This window comes from Ambystoma mexicanum, chromosome 10 (assembly GCF_040938575.1).
Source record: "Ambystoma mexicanum isolate Mex_15411 chromosome 10, UKY_AmexF1_1, whole genome shotgun sequence".
Lineage (NCBI taxonomy): Eukaryota > Metazoa > Chordata > Amphibia > Caudata > Ambystomatidae > Ambystoma > Ambystoma mexicanum.
In genome coordinates, this window is record NC_090932.1 from 59,978,410 (window position 1) to 59,998,385 (window position 19,976).

Here is a 19,976-nt window from a genome sequence, read left to right on the forward strand (position 1 = left end):
CTGGGGATTGGTGGGTGCGTCTGTGGTATAATTAGGTGCCGTGGTGGTGCTTGCTGTGCCTGTCTTGCCCTCCTCCTCCTGCGTCTCCTCTGTGCTGCCTGTTGTTGTTGCTGCTGCGCTGCAATCATGTCCTCCAGCCCATGTAATGCTGCAAGTATTGGAACCATCTTGGTGTGGGAAGGGGTGTGGGAAGGGGTGTGGTGTGCTCCTTTTGAGCTGCCGCAGTCTCCATTGTCTCCACCTGTGCTGATTGTGTCCACCTGTGGCAGGTGGGAACACTGCTCAGTTCTCTTAACGGGTGGTTCGCGATGCCGGTATTAGCGCCATGGCGGTAAGGGGTTTTGGGGGCTTTACCATGCCGCTATTGGCATGTCCACTTGCCTTGTGATGCTGTGCTATTAGCGGCATGGCGTTATTTACGGGATGGAGGGTCGCACGCACGCGGACTGCCCGCTATTAGTGGCACCGTACTTAGCGGTGCCGCTAATACCGGTGAGCCGGGTCGTAATTCGCATGGGGATTTAACGTTACCGGTATTCCATTACCGGTAACGTTAAATCCCTAACGCCTACCGTGTAATGAGGCCCAATGTATTCGACCCTTTGACTGGACACCACCCGGCCTTATTCGAGATCTGTACTGGACAATGCATGGGATAAGAAGACCTGAGCCTGTGGAAGCATGGCCGGGGGATGGTGGGGGCCGGGGAGATTAGGTAACACTAATTAAATAGACCAGTCTTTACATTGAGAGAGAGAAGTACAGTGAACATACACGAGCCCCAAGGGAGTCTGTGTTTTTGGTGGGTCTACGTTCCATACGTGGGTGTCTGGGGGTGGGCTCGAGATGCACATATGTGGTCCCTTGAAGTGCGGAAGCTGTTGCGTTTTTAAAAAAAATGTAATTTCCCTGCCTCCTCCTTAGCAACCAGTTTGTTATAATCTGGGATCGCACTGCTTTGGGCTCCCCATCACTGCTGAATCCAGGGTCGGATGCGGGTGTGGAGAAGTAGGCCGAGGGGAAAAAGAAGTGGGCGAAACTGACAACTGTGGAGGGGAGTCATATTCTTGGCCCACAAAACGGACTTGGCGATGGTGCAGTGGTTACCCGGGCATGAATGGCCAATGAGAATAAAAGATGGCCTGCACATTGTCCTGTCCCCTGCCCCTGGAAGAACCTGAATAAGGCAAAATCCCATGGAATGATATTAGCATCAATATTTCTGGTGCTGGGAGCAGGCTCATGTCCACCCCACCAGGAAGTAGGCAGCGACATTGTATCGCATTACCGCTCACCTGAATCAAGAAGCTGAACACCCCGCGCATAACAACTGCAAGTAGCAGGAATGGGCAATGAGGAGAACCAAACCCCAGAGGCCAGGGCGGTGGACAGAGAGAAATCTGCAGTAACTTGCCAAAATCAGTGTAAGGTGTTAGCTGATGGGCCTACCTTTTGGCTTAGATGAATGTAGCCCCCTTGCAGTGGATTGGTTCCTCGGCTCATGAAGCCATGCCTTGGATCTGAAAAGAAAGGAATGCCATTAGGGTAAAGGACCCTCGCCACGCAAGGGATCCTCAGGGTCCGAAATTGAAGGGAGCTTGGAGCCATGTAGCTCCTGCTTCTAGCCTAGGAGAGCCAGGTTAGCTTGAAAACAACCACCTGCAGCTACTTTGGGCTCCCCAGGCCAACTGGTGCCGAACAAACAGCCATATGTGACATTACCTTTAAGTATTTTAGAATGATAATAAAGAAGCATTAGGACACATTTAGTACAAATTGAAACATAATGAATCCTCCATGACGGACAAACAGTCAGTGTGCATTTCACGCGGAAGTTAGATTTGCGGTGCACTGGGTACTCGCTCCTGGTCCCCCAGCGGTAGCTCTTGGGTGATGCCCGACTCCCATTAGCTGGTTTTAGCTCCTGTTCATCAATTCTTAATTTCGAATCCTGGATCCTTTACTCTAATTTGGGGGAAATGTGTTACAGGTGCGAGCGGCGCCACTGCCTGGGCCTTCAGGTTGGCACTCCTTTTGAAAGCCTCAAAATAGCACTGCCACCCCCCTGGTAGTCTCACCACTGACCCCTTGCATACATAGTTACCGGCTCTCCCCACAGTGGGGAGCACCCAATGGTTTCAGCCCTCAAGGGGTTCTATAAAATTGCAGGGGCTGCTCCCCTGTCAGGTGGCCAACCAGGACTCCCTGGGCCACACCTGGCAGACGTGACCCAGGTGGAAGAGAGTTGTGGGGCTCCCCACGCTGCATCTGATTGCTGGGCTGCACTTTGCATACTCAGTCCTGCCCAAGTAAAGACTTTGGGACCCCGCACACACGGTTGCTGCCTGAAAATGAGAACTACTTGCCAGGACCATCTCAAGAGCAAGAAGAACACCAAAAAAGAGCATCAGCAAGAACCTTGAGACAGCCCTCGCCAGGGTGGCGCTGAAGTAAGGTGTTTTTATGTCATTGTTTTGCAGTGCGCTGTATGAACGGAGTACATATTTTGTAACAACATTTCATTTTTAATATTTAAAAGGACACTTTATATTTTTGTTTTTAAAGTTTAGATACGCAGCTGCTTAGGTTAAGTTATTTGTATATAGTGTCTTGTGAGTTTCCCTTTTTTGACAAAAGCTCTAATAAAACCTACTAGTGTACCGGAAGAGAAAGGTAGAATTAAGCATACAACCACTAAAATAACTGTACACCAGCATTCCTTTGTCTGCATTTCCTTTTGGTGACAGTTACTCTAAACCAGTGACTTTCTCTTTGGGGCATTTGGGGAAAATCCTGCCCTAACCATCTGCCTTTTCATTCCTACCTTCTCCACGTTCACAGCCTGGCTCACCAGGGAGATCTCAAACGTAGTTAAGAGGCAGGTGAAGTTATAAGTTAAGACATAAGATATATATAGTGTGTGCCCGCCTAGACCTGCCTCCCAATAAGGTGTGTAATACGATCCCCCTGCCCCATGAAACTGTAACCTCAATTCATCCAAGAATGGCACCGTTTCAGGCTCTGGTGGACATCAGCCTAGATTGGGAAATTCTCTCCAGGCCGACAGGCCTGGATGAGCTCCAATTCCTGGTGGCATGCACACCAGAAGGGGAACAAATGCACTTGTTCAATCTATATAATAGGCCCGGCCTCCCATTCGGACTAACAGCCATGGAAAGAACCCAAGATCTTGCAACAATGTGGGTATGCTCAGAGAAAATGAAGACCCACGTACTGCTAGTGGGGAACTTCAAGTTGCATCAGGAACCCATCTGCGTGCGAACTAGAAGAGATGTGGGAGGATCAAGATGCGGTCTGTGATATCCCACTCCTGGTGGCCAACGGACCCAATAGGCTAAACCGCTTTGCTATAGATACATAGCTTAGAATTAAGAGCAGGCAATGGTCGCTTCATAAGTGGCCAACCCGCTGTTATAACGTACAAAAGAGCAAATGGCACCTCGACTCTTGAACATTATGGTTCTGGCCAGCGATTGGGGCAAAATCACCCACTTTGAAGTGCTTCCAAACGTAGCAAGTGACCACTACCCGCTCACCATTGCCTTCAAAATTGATATAAAGCATTGCCAACGACCACGCAGAGAAGCTGGGGGGTATGGCAATTGCAGGCCATGCGTGGAAAAGTATTAGATGGCCTCGGATTGTCGAAAAAGATATGAAGGCCAAAGTCTGCAGGGCCATTGTGGGCAGGTTGGAGTTGATGGGCAAAGAGGGAACATCTGATAATGTCACTGTGGCTGAGTATGAAACTTTGATGAGCAATCTCGCCCCATTTCTCATGAGTGAATCGACAAACATTCCAGTTGGTATGATGCTGGCTGCCAGAAACAGAAAAAGAGCTGCTGGAATGTTTGGAGGGGGATTTTTTTAAATGTGTATAGGGTCACCCATCCCCAATGTAGATTCAAATACAAAAAGCTTACCAGGGAAAAGAAGAGGACCTATGCTCAAAATAAATGGACATGCCTCACGAAGGCCTTTTAAGAAGGGGATATGGCCGCTTATCGGAGTTTGCTTGCAGGAAAAGATACATTGGAGGAATCTCCTCTTGATTGATGTATACCGGACGTTTTTGGAAACAGCACTTCTCGAGCCTATATGATGACACCTGGGGTCCTTTGGGTCAGCCTGAAGTTGAGACAAGCCTGCGGATTGTGCAATCCCTGGCAAGGTGGGGACATCTGACGTGACTGTGCTTGATGTCCAACGTGCTTCTTGGTAGCACTGGGAGAGTCTTTGTGAAGGTGACACGGTCTTATCTACAAACATGGACAGAGGGGAACAATGCTATGTGTGTCCTACAGGCTGGTTCCCAAAAGCATAAAAGTACAATGGACCAATGTTTTAGATTGTTTTTAATGATTCAGAAATGTATCAAAATCAAGGGGATGAAACTGTATGCTGCATTTGTTTACCTTAAGACAGCCTTCGACGATGTGTCGAGTGGGAGACCTTTGCAAGTCCTGAGGAAGAGGAAGGTCCCAGACCATGTGATCTCCATGATCCAGGCCCTGTATCACAACAATAAAGCTGCAGTGAGACATGGTTTGGGGGGGTAAGGTAATGGACACCTTGATGCACTAGAGGGTGTTAGACAAGGGTGCGTCCTTGCGCCCCTTCTATTTTGCATATATGTAGAGGAGATCATCGCAGCACTGCTGAGAGACTGCTTAGGCTGTCCAAAAATGGGAAAGGATAAATATCCCGTGTTGTTCTATGCCAATAACTAGTACTTTTGTCCACTTCCCTGCAAGATTTAAAACATGATTTGAACATTTTTGTCAAAACATGTGATGAATTAAAACTAAGCCTAAATATAGGGAACGCAAAGGTGCTTGTATGTAGGCCTCAGTTTTCAAAATAATCCAAAATACATATTTTAGCGGGTGGAAATTCCCTGGAACCAAGTGCTGTCCTATGATTATTTAGGGATTAGGGTCAATGATAATGGATCTTGGGTCACACATCTGATTAAGGCTACTGCTGTTTTAGGGAAATACAGCTGTGCACACAGGAGTTATTTCAGAACACCTGGGAGAGGTGCCATTAGCCTGGCCTTAGAATTATACCCCATCGACGGGGGGGGGGGGGGGGGGCGTGCGTGTGTGTGTGTGTGTGTGTGTGTGTGTGTGTGTGTGTAAGTGTGTGTGTGTGTGTAAGTGTGTGTGTGTGTGTAAGTGTGTGTGTGTGTGTAAGTGTGTGTAAAAATCCCGAGAGCATTCGTGGGACTGCATCCAGCCGATGAAAGAGCACATCTATTGGTGTTACTAGGAAGAGAATGTTGGATGCAGCAGCATCCCGCAATCAGGCACGTGCTATTTGGCGCGTAAACCCAACTTGGGACCGGAGCAGTACCTAGATAGTATTAGCACAGCGTACGCAAGAACACTGTATATTGTTTTAGAATGGGCCCTCTACATGTCGCAAGTGTTACAAAGACCTGGTTCAGAGGGGAGGGGGTCAAGTCTGTGATCTTTGTTGCACTGGTGAGGAGACACCTGCACACTTTTTATTGTTAAGCGATGTCCTGAAACCGCTAAGAGTACAGTATCTGAGACCAATACAGAGGGAAGCAGGCACCCGTACTTTACAGGCTGCACTTGAATTCTGTAATTTAGAGGAATATGTGTAGCCATATATGGTCATCCGGCCTGGTCAATCCAAAGGAAGCTGTGTATTGGAACAATTGATGGTGCATCGTAGTTGGTGCTTGCAGTATGTGATGCACTAAGTGCTGCAAGTACGCTCTCCCTGTGTTAGCAACTGCGTCATGGCTGCGAGTACACTCTCCCTATGTTAGCAACTGCGTCATGGCTGCGAGTACACTCTCCCTATGTTAGCAACTGCGTCATGGCCGCGAGTACACTCTCCCTATGTTAGCAACTGCGTCAGGGCTGGGAGTACACTCTCCCTGTGTTAGCAACTGCATCAGGACTGCAAGTACACTCTCTCTATGTTAGCAACTGCGTCAGGGCGGCGAGTACACTCTCCCTGTGTTAGCAACTGCATCAGGACTGCAAGTACACTCTCCCTATGTTAGCAACTGCATCAGGACTGCAAGTACACTCTCCCTTTGTTAGCAACTGCATCAGGACTGCAAGTACACTCTCCCTATGTTAGCAACTGCATCATGACTGCAAGTACACTCTCCCTATGTTAGCAACTGCATCAGGGCTGCGAGTACACTCTCCCTGTGTTAGCAACTGCGTCAGGACTGCAAGTACACTCTCCCTATGTTAGCAACTGCGTCATGGCTGTGAGCACACTCTCCCTATGTTAGCAACTGCATCAGGGCTGCAAGCACACCCTCCCTATTTTAGCAACTGCATCAGGACTGCAAGTACACTCTCCCTATGTTAGCAACTGCATCAGGGCTGGGAGTACACTCTCCCTGTGTTAGCAACTGCGTCATGGCTGCGAGTACACTCTCCCTATGTTAGAAACTGCATCAGGGATGCGAGTACACTCTCCCTATGTTAGCAACTGCATCAGGGATGCGAGTACACTCTTCCTATGTTAGCAACTGCGTCATGGCTGTGAGCACACTCTCCCTATGTTAGCAACTGCGTCATGGCTGTGAGCACACTCTCCCTGTGTTAGCAACTGCATCAGGACTGCAAGTACACTCTCCCTGTGTTAGCAACTGCATCAGGACTGCAAGTACACTCTCCCTATGTTAGCAACTGCGTCATGGCTGTGAGCACACTCTCCCTATGTTAGCAACTGCATCAGGGCTGCAAGCACACTCTCCCTATGTTATCAACTGCGTCATGGCTGTGAGCACACTCTCCCTATGTTAGCAACTGCGTCATGGCTGTGAGCACACTCTCCCTGTGTTAGCAACTGCATCAGGACTGCAAGTACACTCTCCCTATGTTAGCAACTGCGTCATGGCTGTGAGCACACTCTCCCTATGTTAGCAACTGCATCAGGGCTGCAAGCACACTCTCCCTATGTTAGCAACTGCATCAGGGCCTTGAGTGCACGCTCCCTGTGTTAGCAACTGCATCAGGGCTGCGAGTACACTCTCCCTATGTTAGCAACTGCATCAGGGCTGCAAGCACACTCTCCCCATGTTAGCAACTGCGTCATGGCTGTGAGCACACTCTCCCTATGTTAGCAACTGCATCAGGGCTGCAAGCACACTCTCCCTATGTTAGCAACTGCATCAGGGCTGCAAGCACACTCTCCCTATGTTAGCAACTGCATCAGAGCTGCGAGTACACACGCCCTATGTTAGCAACTGCATCAGGGCTCCGAGTACACTCTCCCTATGTTAGCAACTGCATCAGGGCTGTGAGTACACATGCCCTATGTTAGTGAGTACACACGCCCTATGTTAGCAACTGCATCAGGACTGCGAGTACACACGCCCTATGTTAGCAACTGCATCAGGGCTGCAAGTACACTCTCCTTATGTTAGCAATGGCATTAGGGCTGTGAGTACACTCTCTATGTTAGGAACGGCATCAGGGCTGCGAGTACACTTTCCCTATGTTAGGAACTGCATCAGGGCTACGAGTACACTCTCCCTATGTTAGCAACTGCATAAGGGCTGCGAGTACACTCCCTATGTTAGCAACTGCATCAGGACTGTGAGTACACTCTCCCTATGTTAGCAACTGCATCAGGGCTGCGAGTACACACGCCCTATGTTAGCAACTGCATCAGGGCTGCGAGTACACTCTCCCTATGTTAGCAACTGCATCAGGGCTGCGAGTACACTCTCCCTATGTTAGCAACTGCATCAGGGCCGCGACTACACACGCCCTATGTTAGCAACTGCATCAGGGCGGCGAGTACACTCTCCCTATGTTAGCAACTGCATCAGGGCTGCAAGTACACTCTCCCTATGTTAGCAACTGCATCAGGGCTGCGACTACACACGCCCTATGTTAGCAACTGCATCAGGGCGGCGAGTACACTCTCCCTATGTTAGCAACTGCATCAGGGCTGCAAGTACACTCTCCCTATGTTAGCAACTGCATCAGGGCTGTGAGTACACGCTCCCTATGTTAGTACACTCTCCCTATGTTAGCAACTGCATCAGGGCTGTGAGTACACTCTCCCTATGTTAGCACCTGCATCAGAGCTGCGAGTACATGCTCTCTATTTTAGCAACTGCATCAGGGCTGCGAGTACATGCTCTCTGTTAGCAACTGTATCACGGCTGCGTGTACACTCTCCCTATGTTAGCAACTGCATCAGGGCTGCGAGTACACTCTCCCTAAGTTAGCAACTGCATCAGGGCTGCAAGTACACTCTCCCTATGTTAGCAACTGCATCAGGGCTGTGAGTACACGCTCCCTATGTTAGCAACTGCATCAGGGCTGTGAGTACACTCTCCCTATGTTAGCAACTGCATCAGGGCTGTGAGTACACTCTCCCTATGTTAGCAACTCCATCAGGGCTGCAAGTACACATGCCCTATTTTAGCAACATCATCAGGGCTGTGAGTACACTACACTCTCCCTATGCTAGCAACTGCATCAGGGCTGGGAGTACACTCTCCCTATGTTAGCAACTGCATCAGGGCTGCGAGTACACTCTCCCTATGTTAGCAACTGCATCAGGGCTGGGAGTACACTCTCCCTATGTTAGCAACTGCATCAGGGCTGCGAGTACACATGCCCTATGTTAGCAACTGCATCAGGGCTGCAAGTACACTCTCCCTTTATCCTTTTAACATCCCCCGTTTTCAATTCGGATTCATTTTAGCATTTTATTTAATGTAAGGTTATTTCCGCTGGTCAAGCTCCAGGAAACCGTGTATTGGAGGGCAAGATGGTAGAGTGTTACTGCTGCCAGGGCTGAAGAAGGCCACAAGAATGACATCACGGGCTGCGAGTGTACTCTCCCGAATCTTTTCTTTTGACTTTTGAACTGCCTGACATTGTTTTATGAGTACTTTTGCCATTTGTATTCTTGCTTTATGACCATCTGTGAATGTTATGTTTGTGTGATGAACTTTGATGGCTTTCTTACTGCCGAATAAAGTTGGTTTGATTTGGTTCATTTTACATGGGAGGTCAAATATTAATGGCCGAGCACTGCATTCTGGGACGGAATAATTAAGGTTATCTTTGGTTCGAGGACTTTCCAGTCTGTAAAAGGCATCCTTTCGTGAATATGATAACGTTTTTCCTTTATCCAGGGGGTTGTTCATTTACCCCTCTCCTGCAATGTGTTCCTCTGTTTATTGCTTTTTCGCGTGCCTTACCTGCTTTCCTGCCCACATTTCACAAGTGGATTTTCTTTCGTATTTTTATTTTCTGAAATATATAAAAAAATAAATTTAAAAAAAAGCTTGGATTGATTCTGCATGTTCCACATCCTTAATGTGACCCCTCTTGAAACTTAACAAAAAGAAAGTACTTTTAAAAAAGGGCTTTTGTCTGAACTGGTTTGTATGTGTGTGTGTGTGTGTAGAGGAGGCGGCTCTACAGGGAAGCCTGTAGTGTATTTAGCATATATGCATATATATTTGAATTGTACATAATCTGAACATTTATACCTGTAAGTATCTGTACCTGCCTGTAAGTAACTATACCTGTACATAAAGGTTGTTATTTTGTGAACTATTTGAAACCTGTAAGCCTTGCATCTTCGTACTGCTGCGCCCTGTTACCTCCGGGTTTGGTGTGCATTAGAAATGAACAAACAAACATCTCCGTTGAATTTCCCACGTTGGCATGCTTGTATCGGCTGATTGGCCCACCTGCATGCATCTGGAGGAGTCTGTGGTGCAGTCTGACTGGTGAGCATGTTGGCAAGAAGTCTGTGTCAGGATGTATTGCACATGCCTGTGGTGCGGTACAGGCCGTGGCCCTTCTACCCCCACCCCCGGTCCTCTGTATGTGTCTGACTCGTGGGAATCTAAGACCTCCTCCTCCCCCCCCTCCAGACCCCTTCCGGGTTTCGGCTAAGACCTCCCCCCCCCCCCCCCGACCCCTTCCGGGTTTTGGTTGGTCAGCCGGTTGTTGAATTGGAGAGTCCCTCCATGAGGACACGGACCACGTAAATGCTGGGCTCCGATTGGGGGTTTCTTGTCTGGATTCTATGTAAGAATATCCCCAACAAAATGACCCGCATGGAAATTAAAATGATAAAAAATAACACATGTTCCTTTTGAAAATAATATAAACCGAAATTAGAAAAAAATGTAAAGGCAGAAAGAAAAAATATCTAAATGGATTATTTTACTTTTTTCTAGAAGAAGCAAATTCTGTGCTAAAATATTCATTTGTTTTTAAAATGTGGTTTTAATTTCTTATACCACTAACCGCAAAACCCCATTATTTGCAAACTGTTCCCCTCCCAAGCACCATTGCAGCCATCCTCTGCCCTGCTCACCTGCACTAAACCATTTGTTTTTGATCTATTTTACAACACGTTTTGAATACTAAAGGTGGAATATTTCAGCCTGCTTCATTTTCAGAAATCTTTTTACCTCTTGATTTTCAATAATCTTCATTTTTAAAGAGTTAATTTTACTGTGTACCACTCGAATATCACATGTGCGCTGTTGACCTCATGTCAAGAGACATGAGACGGAGAGTGAAATGCCCGAGGCTGTGGGTGATTGTGTTTGGACACTGAAAAAAGGCTTACCAAATCCATGAGAGTAAGAGAGAAAGTGTGAGAGACGGAGAGAGTGTGAGAGACGGAGAGAGACAGAGAGAGTGTGTGAGAGAGAGTGTGAGAGAGCGTGAGAGAGAGAAGGTGTGAGAGATAGAGAGAGAAAGAGAGAGGTGCGTGTCTTGGATGACAAAAGCAACAGATCTTCTAAGGACGGTTTTGTGTATTGTGGCACACTTTCTATCGCATATGCAGCATGACCGTCGTTTTTCCTCTCTTCCCTTCGAGGAAGGAGCCAACGCTAGACACAGCCCTCCCTTTCCGGCTTGTTTTCGCTCATAGGTTTTGTACTTTTTCTTTATTCTTTAATAATCAGGCCCTCTTTTGTTTCTCAGGGCTGAGATTTACTGGTGGAGGGGTCAGAATAAGCGGACACTTAAGGTGGGCCAGTTTCCCAGAAACACAGTGACGTCCGTGGCGGGGCTGTCGGCCCATGACATCAGCCAGCCACTAAAAAACAGCTTCATCCACACGGGCCATGGAGACACCAACCCTGAGCGCTGCTGGGGCTTTCCAGATAAGATTGACGAGTAAGAGCCACATGGCAATCTTTTGGTTTGTTTCCAGTTGCCTCCTCGCTGCTATTGCCCCTGGTCCTTCCGCCTGGCTCTAAACCCTTCCTGTCCTGCTGTCGCCCGCCAATGCTCTCTGTCTCCTGTGTGTTGCATGGTGTCTCTCTTTCCTGGCTCTCCAGCTTCCTCTTCCCTTGGAGCTTGGCATCTTCCAACACTCGCACACCCTGTATTCTGGAGCAGTCCTGTACACGCATAAACACGCCAGCAGAACTGTCTCTAAAAGGAGCCAGGTTTGTTCTTTTGGACCGAAACCCCAGAATGCTTTTGGGACCATCTCTTCATTCTGTTGACAGCATTATAGGAGCGTCGTTAAGTTTTACTGCCCGTTTAATGAATTGAACATCAATTTCAGCAACTTTTCTTTCAGACTTTGTGGTCAACAGGAGGAGGTCTTATTTAATAAATATTTTTGGTCTCTTATGTTGAGATGTTTCTCAACATCCAGAGAATGATATTCTGTTCTTCGGAGAGGACATGCTGCAACCTGCCTGCCAAGATCTTTCTGTGCCAACAAACTAACGATAACATGGCAGTCTGTCTAGCAGGGTTGTCCAATTCGAGGGCCGGAAACCTGATGGGTTTTCAGAATATCCCTAATTAATATTCATGAGAAAAAATGTGCATACATTTAGAATCCTTGTCTGCAAATATATCGCCTAAATATTAACAAGGGTATCCTGAAAATACAACCTGGAACCAGCCCTCTGTCTGCAGTTGTACATCCCTGGAAGGCCTTTGAGCTGAGGTAAATGGGAAGTCTGGCTGAAAAGATGGGGTGTGAAATAAAGGGGCTTGCAGCCACCTTTTTGCCAGAAGTTCCCTCCCTGAAACTGTTGATATTTCTTTGCAAACACTATTTCGAGGGGATTGTGTCCTCCAACGTATTCCAAATCTATGACGGGTAATGTCCACAGCTGGGCTGCTTTGGAACATTTTCGGCAGAGGGCGTCCTGCATCGATGGCGTCGATCCTATGTCCCTCGCAGACGTCACCGGATGTTACATATAGGACACACGACGCCCGTAGCCTCAGTTCCATTTTTTCCGCAAACGTGTTTGCTTCAGAATCTCGGCATGCTCGATTCTTCTCTTCGAACAATGTCTTCATCTTCCTTTACTACCCCGAGGCCCGGCTTTAAGAAGTGTCGGGCCTGCAGGTCGAAAATGTCCATCACGGACCCACACGGCATCTGCCTCTGGTGCCTCTGTGAATGCCATGCCACCGACGACTGCGAGGACTGCCAGTCCCTGACGTCTAAGGCCTTGCGGGAGCATAAGGGGAAATTAAAGGTAGGTAGGGGGTCCAAGCCCTGTAAATCAAAATCTGCTGGGCTTTCGACCGATGACTCGAGGGGCGACTCTCCGCGTCGGTGAAAATCCAGGGGGGTCTCGGTCTAAGAGTGTTTCCTGCCATTCCTCTGCCTCAAGGCATTCTAGGAAGCGCCATCAGTGGTGGCCTTCCCCGTCCTCGTCGGAGGAGGACTCCGCCAGACGGTTGACTTGTCCCACCAAGTCTTCGTCGCCGGCCGAATGGGATTCATTCCGCCAGCAGATGTTCGCGATTTTTCAGTCGCAAGGCACAATTTCGTCCGAGCCTTCGAAAGAAGCCAGCAGGCAACGTGCTCGGTCCACCACTTGCACACCTTCGGGCTCAGGAGGTCGGCGCGACCACCGTGAGCCGTCGAGGTCCCGATCGGACAAGGGAGATAGCATTAGCCGTGCTAGGTCCAGGTCCCGGTCCTCGACGCCATCAAGACCGTCGAAACCTGTGAAGCCATTGAAGAAGGCGTCGGTGCCATCAGCGCCATGTCCATCGAGGGACGATCTCGAGGCTCTGCCCTCGAAGAAGTCGTTGACGCCGTCGAAGCCTCGGTCGACGTTGGCACCTCGGTCGACGTCGATGCTGATTCCCTCGACGCAGTTTGTGGAGGATTTGCCAGAGGTGCCCGTGAGGTCTGTGGAACCGCCGAGGAAGGCTCGCAGTAAGTCTCCAACTAATAGTCAACCATTTTGCCATCGGTCTTCGGTGCACAACACACCCAGTGGCCGTTGTCTCTGTGAGATCTGCACCCTCGTGTTGAGGGAGGCTGCAAAAGACTCTGATCCCTTCTAGCAGCAAGCCTTATGCTGAGGGACCATTGAACACTTTACCCAACAAACTTTCAAACGCTCTCTCTGTATCTAGGTATCTGTTGAGGTTGTTGCCATCCTCACCAGTTTGAGATGGAGGAGTCCGATGTTTGAGGAGGAAGAAAATTGTTTCAATGAGCACTGGAGTGACTGATCACAGCCGGGCCTAGGAGCCGTGATAGATTCGTATCTCTATTTTAAGGGGCTTCATCTATCTGACTTCATTGCCTGAGTTTTCATGGGGGTATCCACTGTGCAGTGGTTTAATAGGATATTTAACTACAACTGCAAATTGAACTTGAGATATTTCTTGAGGAGCCTGGGATCTCATCCTCTCTGATATTCCTAAACCCTACTCCAGTTTGTGTTTCAGCCCCAAGACTACAGAAGAAAATTACGCAAGTATTTAAATCCTGATTCTGTAAATATGGCACTTACTTTAACCCCCAAATTCTGTGTTCCAGGCTTCCTGAGTGTCTGCAAAAAGTAAAAAAACTCTGAAAACTAAAATCTCTGTCCTGTATACCACCACCAGTGCTTGAACGCTCATAGTGCACCATTAAAGAGTGTAGGGCGGAACTCATCACCTTTTTACGCAACCTCCCAAATGTTACACATGCCAAAAGCTTAGGAATACCGCTCTCCAATGTTTCAGCGCTTGTAGTGCGCTTCATCAAGGTGTGGCACCTTCATTGCCCTCCTGCCCAGTGTTCCAAAGATAAGCATGCTGGAAGCCCCAGAAGTCATCGATCAAGGAATGCTTGCTGCTATTAAAGTTGGCGCATGGGACATGTAGAATTGATTGGCAATAACACTAGAAGGCAATGACAGTTCTAAGAGCAACCCCGGCAATAAAATCTTTTCATTCAAAGTAATTAGGGAAGCAATTCATGACTTTTGATTTAAAGGTTTTGTCCCACAGTCCGGGCACCAGCATCAGTAGGGCAAAATTCGGAGTTGGGTTTGTAGTCCCGGAATGGGGCTGTTTATTTCAAAGGTCACAACAGACCGTCTGCAGCAGGGGCAGCCATCTTTTAAATGATACGGGGAGTGGTAGGTGGGTGGCACGCTAGTGGATTTGTAAATTGATGGTGAACGTCTCAGATCCCTCTTTTGCAAACGTGATGTGCCTTCAATTTAAACAGAGGTAATAGTTTTACCTTTACAAGTAGCCTTGGAGTGTACTTCTGTTTTTCTTTTTCTCAAAAGGGAGGGAGGGTGTTTTCCTATGTCCATCATCTAAATAAATACTCGGAAAGACAAACCTTTCTCCGGCTTCTTTTTCAGGAATGAGATGACTTGGAAATGCTGGAGCACATTCCCATTCTGGCATTCCGCTGGCAATAGCTACCCCTTTTTGCCACAAAGGGTTTTGCAATGAGTGCAAGGTATAGACATTAGAGATCCAGTCTGCGCCGGGAGTGTTCAGGATGTGCCTAGAGGGGTTTGCTGCTTGTCATGGAAGGGTAGGTATTGAAGGCTGATCAATGTCTGGATTATTGATTCAGCAGCTGCCTTGACTGAAGAATTGCCTTTCAGCCCCAAAGTAGATTTGGACCAACAACCCCACTTCTTTCCCACCATCGTGCGAGGAGTATAGTGTCGGACTGTCCAAGCTTTAACCTCTCCCTTGCCCAAGGGGCAGTACGTGCCACAGCCGACAAATACTGTCCTTATAAACTCTTCAAGAGCATGCCTTACAAGAGCGGGCATTGTTCCGACCGGATTGGACTCTAGACTCCCGGTCCGCCCCTGAAGGCAAAGCGTTGTCCTCTGCGAGATGTCCACAACCGAACCCTCTCCCCCCACAGCTTTCATGAAGTAGACTTCAAAGACAATAAGGACTACATGAGAACTTTGTTTCATCACTCCGGCCTACTGTCCATTCTTAAATATACACATGGAAAAAAGAGAAATGCTCTTCCATAAACTTATTTTAATGATTTAATCTAATTATAAAACACGTTTTGTTTAAATGGTCCCACACATAGAACAAAGGAATAGCCAGGCAGAAATGTGTATTACTTAGTCATATTAAAAAAATGCTTTAAAAATTAAATTGAGAAATAATGAAACTGTCAAAATCCCAAAACAAACCAGACAACATGAATTTAAAAAAAAGAAATCACAGCAATAGAGTCTAAAAATGACAAATACCCCTACATAAACGATGAGTAGAAAGGCAATAAAGATTTTAAAAGCAGTACATTGAAAAAGCGACTCGGTTTTTGATCTTGGCACATACATCGATTATCATTGGTAAATCCCTGGAGCATTACTCGGATCATTTTGCTCTTTAGATGGAAAATCTTTCAATGAAAAGACTGTTACCCCATTTGGCTTCAATCTATGTTTGATTTGGGAGAATTGATGGAGTTCTTTAGTGGGTGACAGTTCATTTAGTGGAAGCGCATTGATTAGTCTGCGCATATTCAAGCGCTGGTGGGAGGGATTCATCGATGACATTGATGTATGCGCCCGCCATTTTGGACAACAGATGCACTTTTTCCATGTATGGTTTTAAAAATCTTTGTCATTGTATTCATTGTCGTGTTGGAATGTTTTTAAGGGTTTGTTTGATTTTGTTTGACCCCCCTGTTGTCATTGTTATTTTTAAGAATTGATGTAGTTTGGTTTGTTTTTGAATTTTTACAGTTTCATTATTTATCATTATATTTATTAGGCATTTTTCAAGTGAATGTGTTCACACATACATTTTTTAACATCCACTATGTAATGAAAGTTTTTGCCTGACTACTTTTTTCTTCTATCTTTGGACTATTTAAATTAAATTTGTTCACCTGTTTGGTATTTTTCATACATAGATGAAATCATTTAATTCCTCTTGAGGAAGAGCATTTTTCTTTTTTGATGTACTAACCGTCCCAGCTCTAGTCCCCCAGTAGGGGCACACCCCTGGGTACATGCATTCCTCAAATAGTCTTGGGGAGATAGCTCAGGGGCAACGTGCTCGCCTTGGAAGCAAGACGACGCAGAGCAACACTGGTTCGATCCCCGGGTCTGGGCTTAGAAACCTCTGGGTATTAAGCGCGTTATAAATAATCTATCATATCACATATGCAACGTACTGAAATGTTACTGAAACATCTGTAAATGTAACTCGTGCCACTGCCGTGATGCCCGGTAAGTGCAGGCTCTGGGAGGACCAGATACAAGTAACTCAAGCTACTGTGCAATCCTTTCCTGTGCGGGAATAGGAATCGCTTGGCAGGGATGCGTTTCCGTCAATGTCTGCTGGATCTCATGATGATAACGAACACATCACTAACCGGATGGAGTCCAGATCCGCTGACGGTGCAATCCAAAGGACCCACAAAGAATAGGTTCTTGACATTGGGCATCGGGGGCCAAGAGCTGCCTGCCAGCTCTTTCGACATTTAGACGGCTGGTTTGCAAACTAACAAACTACACTATTGTGATGTACTGTGCGCTCAGTGTGCCATGCGGTGCAGATCCGCCTACCCCTCACCCTGCTCTTGAAGTCGCTTCGCTTGTCAGAGCACCTTGCGGGACATTGAAGTAACTCAACAAATGGCTACAGTCAATATCTTGGAATGCCGCTATTGGGATGAACCTAAATTGGTGCTTCTGGTGTTTTTCTTGTGTAGGGCTCTTTGTTTACCACCTTTAGTTAAACAAAAGAAAATACAAAATGCCTGAGTCGTGTAGATTTCTAGAGTGGAGCACACTTCTCATTGGTTGATGTAGGACGTTGATATATGGCTTTCTTTGGTCCCCCACTTTTCTGGGAAATGATTCAGAACTTTAGGTTTTTGGGCGCACAATCTTCCCCATTTCTCCAAAGTGAGGACATGAACCTCAATTTTCCGCTCATCTTCGCATGTCAGTAGTTTCTGAAAATGATTCACTCCAATTGCTCCACTAAGGGTTACGGTCGGGGCAAGTCTCACTCCATTTAAGGGCTTGCCCCCTGAGGTCTTAGGTCTGCTTGGGCAGTGGCATAACACAAGATGTGGGGGCCCCCCCTGCGAGCCATGCTGAGGGGGCCCCCCAACTCAGCAACAAATCAAGGGTCGCGCCACACTCTGGGCCAGCCTAGATTATCACACTTGCGCAATATGCACAAACGTGCTGCTGAACGGATATACCACACACTGCACTAGGAGAAAGATATACATATGTGTTTTAATATAATATACCGCACACTGTCTGAGAAAAATTGGCTAAAAAGCCACAGTGTTTGCAATTGTTTTGTAGGGTAACACCAATCCAATAGATGCAAGTCACCAACAGAGCACAGGAACATTAAAGCTTTGCTATTAAAAATGCCATGCCACAATGAAAACATGTCCAACTGGCTGCATAAGGTAGACCAGTGTCGACATGTAATAACACTATAGTAAAGCTTGTCAGGCCACATTTAGACATATCTAGACTGGTTGCACCAAAATGGCAGTTGAATCAATAACAATAATCAAGAATAGAACACACATTCAAGTCTGTGTCTCTGTGGCCTCCAACAACATGGCCAAACTCTTTAAAATCTGAAAAGAACTGGTCAATCCTGTTGAAGTCTTTACATCTCCTGTTCCCTCCCAGGCCCTCTGTATGGCTTTGTCATCTCACTTCTACGCTAAAACTCAGGACATCCTGTCCTCCATCTCCTCTTCCTCTCCCTCTCCCTCTTCCTCTCCCGGCCCCCCTTTGGCCATCCCTACCTCTCTTCCTCCTTTTTCCTCTTTCTCTCTGACAACACCTGATAAGGTTTCTAGACAAGTCCGATCTATGAAAGTGTCATCCAAATAGGTGCTCTCCTGCTCCACCAGAACCATCAAGAACCATATTGACACCCTCGCTCCAGCCTTGACCGATTTCTGTAATCACTCTTTCCCCTCTCCCGTTAAGCACTCCCTTATCCACCCACTCCTCAAGAAGCTTTCTGCCGATCCTGCCTGCCCAGCAAACTATCGCCCAACCTCCATCACCCCTTTCCTCGACAAAGTGTTGAAAAAGCTGGCCATCTCCCAGCATACTCTCCACACGGAATCTGTTGGTTGTCTCCATGACCATCAGTCTGGCTTCAGTGCCAGAGTCACGCAAACAGCTGTCCTGAACACGTGTGAAGTTCTGCTCTCTAACCTTGATTCCAGCATTCCTTCTGTCCTCATCCTCTTTGATCTTTCCTGTGCTTTCGACACGGTCAACCATGCCATCCTGATCAATCGACTCCATGAGAACCTGGGCAGCACGAATCAGGCCCTTGAGTGGCTGACCTCCTTCCTCTTGGACTGCCCCTCCCATGTCCAACTCGGTCCCTTTCTCCCGCTCCATCCTCTCACTCTGGTTTTTCAACCTCTATGTGGCCCTTTGACCCACCTGATCTCTACATTCTCCTCTAACTTTCAGTGTTATGCGGATGACACTCCGCTTTCCTTCAGGCTCCCCTCAGACTCCTCTCATCTCTCGCTCATTCCCGACTGTCATCCGCGATTCAGGATTGGTGTGCCTCCAACTATCTCTGCCTTAATGTCAGTAAGATGGAGATCCTTCTCATTTGGACTCCTGCCCCTGCTTTCCCTCTCTCACTCTAGCCACCCGCCTTGGGCCCTCTTCCTTCGCTTTCCTGTGAGGCAAACAACACTGGTGTCATCTTTGACTCCACTCTCTTTCTCTCCTCACATCTCAGACGTTGCCAAGAAGCCCCACTACCAGCTACTCCTCCTCAAAGGGACTCTTCCCTTTCTCACTTTCCCCCAGAAGCTCACTGTCTGCAGAGCCCTGGTTCTCTCTAGGCTGGACTACTGCAACAGCCTCTTTCTCAATCTGCCTTTCTCTACTATCCAGCCCCTGCAACTAATCCAGAAAAGGACTGCAAGACTTATCCTTGGCCTCAAGCACAGGGATCGTATCTCTCCAGTCCTGAAATCTCCCCACTGGCTCAGAGTTGCTGCAAGTATCAAGTTCAAGACCCTTTGCATTGTCAACAAGGCTTTCTGGGCCCGGGGCCCGCACTACATCCGACGCTCTCTTCCAAAATATCTTCCTTCTCAAGCCCTTCGCTCAGCTACCTACAACTCTCTAAGGGTTAGACGCTTCTGCAGGAAGAGAGTGGGGGTAGATCTCTCTCCTCTACAGGTGCCTCCCTCTGTAATAGCCTCCCTGCCCCTCTCAAGCTTTAGCAGACCACCTGAAGTTCTGGAAGCAGCTCAAAATGTTCCTCTTCTCCTCTGCTTTCTCGCTCTCTCCCTCCCCTGCTGGTCTACCTGACCTACCTGTCTGCTGTACCGACTGGTTGCTTGGCTACCCTCAGAGTCTCACTGAGTCGAGACTCTTTCTTGATCAGTCACCCTTGCACTGCCTCTGGTCCTACCATGTACTTGGGGGCTGTAACTGTAACTCTACAGTCCCTTGTTCTCCTTGCACTACCCAGAGCTGTGCTGCCCTGACAGCACTTACTCAGAGCATTGCTGCCCTGTTTTTCCCCCTCCCCTCTCTCTTGCACTTCCCCGTCCCTTTCCACATGCGCTTCTGGTTATCGCACTTGCACGATCTGAATGACACAAGTCCTAGTAAGATCATTTGTCTTGTCCTCCCTCTATCTTCCATCCCTTGTCTTGTCGCGCCTAGAAAC

The 19,976-nt window shown here is 47.6% G+C and overlaps 1 protein-coding gene across 7 annotated transcripts in view; it reads left to right on the forward strand.

Annotated features, from left to right (window-relative positions):
* The window catches only part of TNK2 (tyrosine kinase non receptor 2), a 503,525-nt gene that overhangs the window by 416,870 nt on the left and 66,679 nt on the right, over window positions 1-19,976 (forward strand). For 5 of the 7 annotated variants that reach the window (XM_069617503.1, XM_069617505.1, XM_069617502.1 and 2 more), the window contains exon 10: window positions 10,995-11,189. The exons of the other annotated variants lie outside the window; for them this stretch is intronic. In XM_069617503.1, coding sequence (XP_069473604.1) covers window positions 10,995-11,189 — 195 coding nt within the window. The remainder of the gene's footprint in view (window positions 1-10,994; window positions 11,190-19,976) is intronic. 7 annotated transcript variants of the gene reach the window in all.